Source organism: Cyprinodon variegatus, unplaced genomic scaffold, assembly GCF_000732505.1.
Source record: "Cyprinodon variegatus isolate N-32 unplaced genomic scaffold, C_variegatus-1.0 Scaffold124, whole genome shotgun sequence".
Classification (NCBI taxonomy): Eukaryota; Metazoa; Chordata; class Actinopteri; order Cyprinodontiformes; family Cyprinodontidae; genus Cyprinodon; species Cyprinodon variegatus.
In genome coordinates this window covers 228,812-239,108 of record NW_015150577.1, presented here as the reverse complement: position 1 = coordinate 239,108, position 10,297 = coordinate 228,812, and the positions used below count along the sequence as shown (strand labels likewise).

Sequence of the window (10,297 nt, the reverse complement as noted above, 5' to 3'; positions counted from 1 at the left end):
TATATATATATATACAGTATATATATATAAAGCATGTGCTTGCCCTAATTTATTGTTGTTTTTATCAATAGCTGTGAGTCATTTAAACCATAAACACAAAAAAGTACCAGGACAACAATTTGATCATTTTGTGAGATTAGATACTTAAAGTGAGGCTGGCATTAATCTGTCCTCCTCGGAGAAATATATTTATATATTTCTTACATTTTTGCATGTTCTCTAAATTCAAAAGGCATAACTTAATATTTCGAATAATCTTGTTTTAGTGCTACATTTAGACTTTTTAAAAGGAAAAACCCAAAAGGACAATACCCTCATATTCTAGGAGAAAACTTCTCCCCTATGAGCTCCAACAAACTGCACATCCATGTCACATATGGAGAGAGGGAGTGGACATTTAGATTTTCACCCTTGAAACACAATATGTCTCAGAAGACAGTCAGGGCACTGACGCCTGTCAGTCAGCCAGCGGGCAAAATGAATGATTCCTGGCCACACTACTGCTCGTCTGCCACGAGATAGATGATTTCTCCACTGCTAAATGTCACATCAATAGTCACCAGCAGCTAATTAATCTCAGTTCCCATGGAACTCGCTGACATCTCGCATCCTGTTGGAATACAGATGGTACTATAGCAGGATCCCTGCTCTTAAAACACATGTGTGTCATACAGGGTGAACATTGTACAACCAATTAGTTTAAATTTGTGGTCCAACTGTTTTGTTTTACTACCTGCTTTTATCATGTTTGTGTCTTCACTTACTTTTATCCTGCTTTTCTTTTCCTTCTATTTTATTGTTTAATAAAGCACTATGAAGAGCTATGAATTTCCTTTGTACTGAATTGTGCTATATAAATAAACTTGCTTCGTCTCATACACACTGCTTTCTGAATCATATTGGGGTATTCAATAAAAAACAAACCAATGAACAACAAATGAATTATTCATTAAGTTTCACTCACAGAACTAAGGACAGATAGAATGGGAAAGCTGCAGTTTAACCCTCTTGGGTTCTTAGCAGCTTGTAGGTGATTGGTAACAGATTTGATTAAATGGGTGTAAGATTAGGAAAAAGGTAATCTTGCTTGACATACATCACTTTCTGGATGATGAATATACATGGCAGGTCAGGACCAAGCACTAAGTGCCACTGTAAAAGAATGCTCTTCTAAGTTATCTATAAAATTATAATCAATTACCCATAATTTAAAAGAATAAGTTGGTCTCCACCAAAACAATAGCTCCACTGATGAGGACTTTTATGTCGAGTTTGAATTTTCTGAGATGCCTTAATTTAAATGCTGCAAGGGTACGCAAACAAAACGTGTTTTCCTACTTAATATTCAGAAATGTCAACTAATTTAAGATATTCTTGTAGTAAAATCCTGTAAGCTAAAACCCGGTAATCAATTCAGCTGCACATCACTAATCGACATAGAACAAGATTAGTTTTAGAGTTTTTTTCAGTAATAAATGCTCAAACAAATTAAAGAAATACTAAATTAAGGTATAATATCAGGTCGGACAAACTAAAACTTCCGCAGTATTAATCTCAGCAGGTTAGTGGAGGGGGTTTTTAATCAGTGTGAGTGGTTTTGTGGTAATAAAATTAACAACAGCTTTCCTTACTGGGCAACAATAATGGGACCTTAAAAATAGGGATGGTTTACAGGTGGAAGCCACAGATTCCTTTTTAATCCTTTTCAATGTTTTTTTTTTTTTATTTGATCTCTTTGGTTTTGTATTTGCCTTGTACTATCTACTGGTAGTATGAGGTCAAAACCTCAGCCCTGTGGTTGCACAGGATGGCACAATAATATTTCCTTTTGCTGTAATGCTTGCTATATCTTGCAGCACGGTCTTAACACCATGAGGCTGATTCTAAGAGAAAGACAGCTACAATAGGAGAGTTGGACAGAACCACTGAAGGTCGTCAACTAATCAGCAAAACTGGGATCTGCTTTTTTGTGCAAGGAGAAACAAGATCCTGTCCTGTCCAGTCTTTTGAAGGGACCTTCTACCGGCCAAATAAAGGAAACCTTACAGTCAGCCTGCAATATTAGATACCAAGTTTCTGAGTGGCCCGAGAACCTGACATTCCCTAGTAAACCCTCTGCTTACTGCCGGGCACTGTGGAGCTCACTGGCATCTTTGAGAGAACACTGTTATTGACAGGTTAGGGTATTAGTGCTGAGTTCTTTTCACTGATGAGAGCTGGTTAACCCTGAGCTCATGGGAGACATGTGAAAGGGTCTGAAGAAGCTGCGATAAATGTTATGCTGCCTGTACCGTTCAGCATAATCAGTTTGTGGATTGGTCAGTGTTTGTATGGGGAGGCATGTCCAAGGAGGAACGCACAGACCTGCCAAGGATAAACAACAGCACTGCCTGTGGTTTATTGTTAACCATAAGCGTAAACACGGCATAAGCTCATTGAGGGGTTTTTATGCCACTTCTAGCACTGTCATTAATAATAACTGTTGTGTATATGCTCAGAAATTGTGCAAATAAATGTCAAGTTTCAAAATTAGAAATAAAACCTGCCAGTAGGCAGCAATACAATCATTGGATGCATTGTTAGAACCTTCACTTTTCCAGTAAATCAAAAATAATACAGTGGTAAAGGTTTGCAAGAGTGTGACACATGAGGACTTCATATTTTCTTCATCGTTAAAAATAACAGGATAATTACCACTGACTGGCTACTGTGTTCACCTGACTTTAATCTAACAGAGCGACTCCAGAGCATCATGTTTAGGTTCCTTCACATGGAACAGGGTTAAACCTAAGACTGCCCAGAAACCTAGTAATGCCCTGTTTTAATTCAGTTGTTTATTTATATAACACCAATTCACAACAATTCACAATTTTTCATGAACTAGGGGTAAAAAACTCATGTTAAAAGGAAGGTGCACTGATGTCATCAGGTATGGATACAAAAATGTTGGACTCTTACAAATAACTGATTATGTTATTGAGTTGCCTCAATAACAGTTCAGTAATTTGGAGTTGCATGCTGCATCAGTATTTCTATTAGTAATTTCTTTGTGATGTGGAATTAAGTTATTCTTTTAAATTATATGGTGTCCCTTTGATTCAAACATGATATTATTTCCATTTCAATATAGATATCCAGGACAGCTTATTTTCTAGTTGAGATCTGATGTCTTTTCAAAGTGATTTTTTAATTTAGCAACATACTTAGGTGCAAAAAATAAAAACAAGCCAGCAAAGTACATTGCACATATTTTAAGTAGTTATGGTTTGTGTGTGCAGGGGTAGGGTTCATTGAGATGAAAGCTCACCTGGCCAACATAAACTAGCAGTCTGGCATTGAGAGGACTCTCATCAGGGCTCAACCAGAACTCTGAGTTATCATCAGACGATACAGAGAACTGGAAATCACCTGCAGGGGGTAGAACATGATCAAAGTGGGTGTTAGTGGAAGAAGATAAGGATGACCCCCCATTGGTACGCAACATAATCAGACAAGACAAGATTTTTTAAAAGAAGTTCTCAGGTATAAAATGATATCAGCATATAGTGCCTAAACTGTCTGTGGCTCATTTGGTTAAAATCATAAAGAAAGTGTTACAGCCACTAGACTGAATACAAAATGGTGTACTTGTGAGAGAAAATGCATAGCACCAGTCCAGAGGAAATAAATAAAGAATAGAAAATACGAGTAAATAACGTGAAAATATAATCTGAAAATGTAGGAGGTCAGTCAGGGAAGAGATTTCTTTAAATACTGCTTGTTTAGAGTAAAGGACAAGCAGAAGGCTGTTTCATGACCAAGCTTATACAAGTAAGCCTATCTATGCTGATGAAAACCGTAACCTTTTGCCTTAATCTCTGGAGTGTTTGGGTATGCATGAAATGCTGTCACAGCTTCTACATACATTGTAAATCCAAAACTTTTGCAAATCAATGGACACAGTTTGCCAAACTAAGAAAAAATGCCTTACTTGATTACCCCTGGAGTTTGGCTCATATCTCATGAAGGAAAATTCAACCAATTTATGTGTTTGTTTGAGTGTTTGTTCTGTCCTGTAGATTTAACTTCACTAGAGGAAATTTTTGAAAGCTCTGCTGTAACATTTTAATAAATATAGCGTAAAACATGAAGCTGGAGAAAATAATAAGAATAAATCTTATTAAAAGGCATATTTTATGGCACTCAAGGTTGCCTTACAAAGATAAATAGCCAAAACGACCAGATCAGCATGGGGGAATGCTCTTTACTCTCAAGATCAACTTCTGTGAACCATCCAATTTCCTAGTTAACAGAGAATAAAACCCATTAACACTTATTCAGATTAGTGTATTAAGTTGGTTTAAACTTTAAAAAAAAATAAAACTTCACATTTTATGCTGAATATTTTAGGGCAGTGCTGTCTTTGTAGGCAGGGCTTATGCATATCTTTCAAATTCAAAGTACTTTGGATTTAATGTCACAGAACAATCATTTAAATTTACACAATGTTCCTTGTTGCACTATTAAGTATGTCATTATGGTATTAAGATATCCATAACAGAGATTTAGATTTAAGTGCACTGTTACCTGACGTCTACTTAGTCATATTTTTTTTTTCAGCTGGACTTAAATGATAAAGGTAAAGGGGTATTACAGTGATCCGGAGAACAGCATGACCTTCACACCATCCACTCAATAGAGTCATACTACCAGCTAAAGCCATATGAGAGCCTAAAATGAATGGTAATCTAATTAATAGCTGGAGTTCAGCAATTTGTGTAAGGGCACTTGGACATTTGGGGTTTTTGTTCCCATAGCAACTGGATTTCAGTGCCGGACCATAAGGGGACTGAAGCAAGATTTAGCTGTAAGATTCAGGCATTGAGCCAAGATGAAAATGTGAATATCCACTACATTAGTGGCTTGAAGGCTTTCGGATTAAAAGGGCTGAGGAAATTGCCTGCTCTGATAAAGGACACAAGCGTTAAGGCTCTCATATCAGGGGCTGAGAAAAGAAAGCTAGTTACCGTCTTTGTAAGGGTGAAGGAAACCAAATATTCTCAAGCCATAGTTCTTCCACTTTGGAGCCACCGCTAGCTTCTTTACTGTGGTTCTGGTCTGCAAGAAAAATAGTTATTTCATTAATAAAGAGATATAAAGTCTCATAAGTTGTTGCGAACCAAACAAAAGCAATATGAAATCTTTCACTGTTTATGTTTTTTTGTTTTGCTCTTTTCTCAAAATAACAAAAAGCAAAATTAAAAGCAGGATAAACAGAATACAACACTTTGAGGTCAGTCTGGTTTGATAGAGATTTGAGTTAAATGCCTGTTTAGAAGGAAACAATAATGTTTTTCTTCTCTTATTTAATGATTACAGTGAAACTCCACTTTCAATGTGCTGCAATAAAGGGATGAATGTGTAGAAAGGTAAAAAAAAATCTCATAGTTTTTGGGGAATAATTCATAAGGTCTATAAAACAATCCTGATATCATTTTAAGTATATCTCTGTCTTTATTCTTCAACTTGATGTGAACTATGAATCTGTTTTACTAACAATAAGATAATGATAGTAGCTCTATCTGATTTCTACCCATGACTTTTCTTTTCTACCGGGTCAAATTGTGGCTGTATGAAAAAAAGAAAGCTTGCTCTATGCTTTAAAAAACTGCAGGTGGAGTTCATGGTTGCTCCACTTACTCCATTGTTCAGGCATCTTTGTCAGTTCTATAATAAGAACTGTAGGATGTTTTTGATAAATCATTGTTCATTTTTTCTTTTCAGCACACAATTGTTTTCAGAGGACACCAAAATAACTTTTTGTTCTAATTCCATGAATTCAACCATGAGACAGAACTTTGTCGAGCTATATAGTATGTGTGAATTCACTTGGTCAGTGAAGCTGTTATACAGCGATATTGTCATCTTCCAGTTCCACAATAACAATGTCACTATGTTCCATTATATTTTCCAATAGATGGATTATCCTGTTGTCTTAAAAAACAATATGGCTTCATAGCACAATTTATCCACAGGTTAAACCTTCTTATTGTACATGTATAGAGTAACTTCCAGACTTCCCCTGAGAAAAAAACAGAACGATAGAGGGACAGAGGCAAAGACAAAATCATGGTAGAATGAGGAAGAAAAAGAAAAGATGGAAGAAAATCATGAAAGAAAGGAAGAAGAATTGTGAGGAGATGAAAAGGGATTAAAGGAAGGGATGAAACAGGAAGGACAAAGAGCAGATAGAAAAAACAGACAGGATATATAGGACACAAGGAGAAGTGTAAAGAAAAAATAAATAAGGAAGGAAGGAAGGAAGGAAGGAAGGAAATGAGGATTTAAAAGTAAAATATACAAAAGGAAAAAAGAGAAGAAAAACTTCAAAGGGCAGATAAAGGAGAGAAGGAAATATGAGATAAGCTGATGGAAAGACACAATATTCAGAAAATGATAGCAAAGAAAGTCTGGGAACAGAAATATATACCTGTACTTATTTGCTTTTCCATATCTATCCAGATCTACAAAATTATTAAATCTAATTTGTAATTTTTCCAATCATTTCCAACAGAAGCAAAGGAGTTCTCTCTCTCTCTCTGTGCCTGCATATTATTACGTTTCTAATATTAGACCTTCCCTTGTACAGGTGTAAAGCTTTCTAAGAGTCTTTGTCTTATCTTTGCCATATCTTTAAGGGCACATTCGGTCTTTTTTATAAATAAAAAATATTAAGCTTGTTAAGTTCTTTTTTTTTTGTTGAATTTTTCAAGAGTATGCAGTAATCTTCAGATACACTGTCATCCAATAAATCACAACAAAAAACTTTACTTGATCATGAAATTCTGATTTGTTATACAAAACAAAGGTCTGGAAGTTAAAATGCGTTTTTTTTTAAATATATATATAACTTTGCTTTCCGTTTCCACACTTTTCCAAATTTAGAAAGCAAGCAAAGCAAATTGGAAACTTTTTCTTCCCTTATAAGCTGTGGTAGGATATTATGTTCTCCATCAGTGTTAAAACAAAATTCCACTAACCAACATACATATCTTAAACAACAATCTTTGAATGTAACAAAAGCAGCCCTGGTGAGAATTTTATGACAACTCCGGGACCTTCATTCATGTCTCACAAGAGGGACATTCAGTACATGACGGAGATTGCCTGTGCTGTAGGGACAACTGGTCAAACAAATGAAGCCAAAGCAAATGAAGCAGGACTGAATCCGTCTCCACTTTACATCAATTGCCACAGTCTGTGCTGTTTAAACTGAAACCTTTGACAAAAAGAAAATGTCTTATGCTTTTTATCTCAATGCACATAAAGTAAAAAAGATTCTATTCCATCAAATGTGTCATAGCAACAGAGAACACAAACATCTCATTATGCAGTCTAGCCTTTTGTATTGCTGCAATAAGACACCATGTAAAAGCCTATATTTTAAAAACCACTTGCTTTTACAGGCTAATAATTTTTCAATTTACTATCTGTCACAGATAACAGCTGCCACTATTGTACCCTTTGTTCAGTGACATTTTATCTTCACACTTTAATACCTACATGAGGATAGAGAGGGAAGTGCAGGTTCTTTCTTAGCTGGTCTATAGAGGAGCCGCACCAGTCTTCAAATACGTGTAGGTTGGCTTGGCCCTTATACTGTAAAACACAGAGAGGAGAGAGTTTAGCACACAAAGAAACAACAGTTGTCGCATTGTGTAAAACAAGAGATTTGCTGTAATATGTCAGCAGCAATCGTAACTACAATTGATGATGTGATGATTAGGAGGCTCCAACTTTTTGTGGTAGCCTTGCTCTAAGTACTGTATAATTGTGAAGTTGAATAAAATCTTTTAAATACAATTTTGAAGTTATAAAATTAAAGAACAGAAACCGTTTTGGGAGTTAATTTCCAAGACAAATGCAGCTCTACTGTAAAAGCATTAGAGATTTTATGGACAACAATTTCATCAAAAAGCAAAATGAATATCATCCAAAAAGTGGTTTGATATCTATATAGAAAATAAGGCAGAGTCTTAAAACCTATCAAGACATGAGCATTTCTATTGACAAAAAGGGCAGAACTTACTTTATAGCCCAACCTAAATACCGTAATGTGGATGGATAATAATGTGTGCATCATCTTGATTACATCACAGTGATGCTGGTATATATTTGCAAAAAAGACAATAATGCAAATATCATTTTTTCAGCAGAAAAACAACCTTAAATAAAGAAACAGAGCTACAAAATAATAGTTAAGCCTGTTTATATGATGAATCAGTCCAAACTTGAAATGCTTTCAAAGACTATCTCAGTCCAATCTGACTGATCTTAAATTATTGAGAAGAATAAAAGACAAGAATTTGAGAAAAAATGTTAGTAACTAGATGTGTAAAGCTGGAAGATGCTTACAAAAACTCAAAGCTTTTAAATACAAAGATTTAGAAATTGGGTAAACTGTTCACTATTAATTAGTAAAATGAATTAAAGAAATTGCCCTTCAGTTTTACAATTCTATGCCATTTATTGCCAGTGTATTAATCAGAGAACACTGAAGTTTGTGGGTGTAGTAAAAGAAAAAGAAAAAAGTCCAAAATAGAAATAGAAAATGCAGCACTTTTGCTTTAAATGTTAGCACACCTGAATAGCATCAAAATGTGATAGAGGGCTCATGAGGAGCGTTAAGAAGAAACGTGAATTGAGAAGGTCTGGAGCAGTTGTTCAAAGGTCATTCCCAACCCACAGTCTGACATTTGTCTGAATTACAGAGGGAAATCACAGGACACGGCACAGACAGATGGTGAAACCATTCTGCTCTGGGGAACAGCTTCCACTCAGAACACAAAAATGTCTGCTCATCCAAAAAAATGGAAGATAAGGAATCAATGTTTAGGTAGAGAAGGCTGTCGTTTTCAAACCTTATCACACTGACATCAGGTAAAAATTTTATACTTGTTATACACACTGGCAGTCAATGTCCACACACATGGCATCTCATTAATATGTGACGGCAGACTCAGCAGGAAGCCTCTGCAATGCTGCCACAGACATTTAGAACATCACACACAGCTTAAACAGAAAGCTGGCTCAAACCAAAACAACAGTAGAACGGCACAGTGAGGTGCTCTGGAAGATCAAAGCTAAAGCTGGATTCCCTACTTTGGCCCCATTTCAAAAGCTGAAACTAGTCTTTTTGTGTGTGCCGGTGGCTAGAGAGTCAACACCAGTGAGCCTATCACATAAAACAGTCAAAGGACTAGAAATGGCTGCCCAACACAACAAAGAAAAAAAGAACATAGGGTTAACACACTTCTTTCCCTTCCTTCCCTCCTTTCTTCCCTTCTGGGTATGGGTAGATATTTATTTTGAGTAGTGGTGTGGGGGAAAAAAATCTATTTGGCGATATATCGTGATTTTTGGCTTCTCAATATATCGATCTTTCGGTTCCTAATATCGATAAAGAAATTATAAAAAATCTAAGGCATTGAGGGAAAATGGGCTACCTCCACTCAGGTACAGTAGATAGCCCCGTAGAGCCCTTTTGCTGTGCACCGCAGAGCAATTTCTGTAGTCGAGGCAGTCACAGCGAAAGATGTGGACTGACTCAAACCCCAAACATCTGATGAACATATCCAGCACTTGCTTTTTTTTATCTGTATTTATTTCATATATGGGCAAAATATAGCAATATATACTATATATTGCAAGATCCTGATAATATCCTATTGTGACCAGACATGACAAGTATCACAACACCTTTGCCAATACTCACTCCTAATTTTTACTTTAACTTTCTGATGTAACGGTGCCACAATTATCTCTTCAAACACGGCAGTACAAACATTATTCAGTTGTTCAGCCATCTAATTGTTCAGATCGTATTACTAAAAAATAAATATGCTTCTAGTACAATCTGCAAATCAACCAACCGAGCAAAAAAGGATTGAAAAGACATTTAAAAGATTATATATAATTTACCTCCAGAAAACATTGAGATTTTCCGGAAAAGTGAGAGGTGAAAAGCTGTAATCTTTAGATCACTGAAAAGATGTTCAATACTGGGCTTGAAACATCTTTTTCATCATCTAATATTGGATTCAAGACAGACAAAATCAGAATGACCAAACGCAGCCCTATTTTTTAACAACTATATGTGGACTAAATAGAGACTATGATGAAAAAGAAAAAGAAAAAAAAAAAACTCTAAATGGCGTCTGGAGTTTGGGGGGAACCATAGAATAAAAGTAAAGGGCTTTGACAAGATGCTGCCTGGAGCTGGTAACTGTGTACCAAAATCTAATTTTAAAACTTTTTT

The 10,297-nt window shown here is 35.8% G+C and overlaps 1 protein-coding gene across 1 annotated transcript in view; it reads right to left on the bottom strand.

Annotated features, from left to right (window-relative positions):
- The window catches only part of b4galnt4 (beta-1,4-N-acetyl-galactosaminyl transferase 4), a 212,030-nt gene that overhangs the window by 64,662 nt on the left and 137,071 nt on the right, over positions 1-10,297 (bottom strand). Inside the window, exons 4-6 of the mRNA XM_015375728.1 lie at positions 7,543-7,638; positions 5,007-5,097; positions 3,308-3,408 (exon numbers count right to left, since the gene is read on the bottom strand). Of these exons, the coding sequence (XP_015231214.1) occupies positions 3,308-3,408; positions 5,007-5,097; positions 7,543-7,638 (288 nt within the window). The remainder of the gene's footprint in view (positions 1-3,307; positions 3,409-5,006; positions 5,098-7,542; positions 7,639-10,297) is intronic.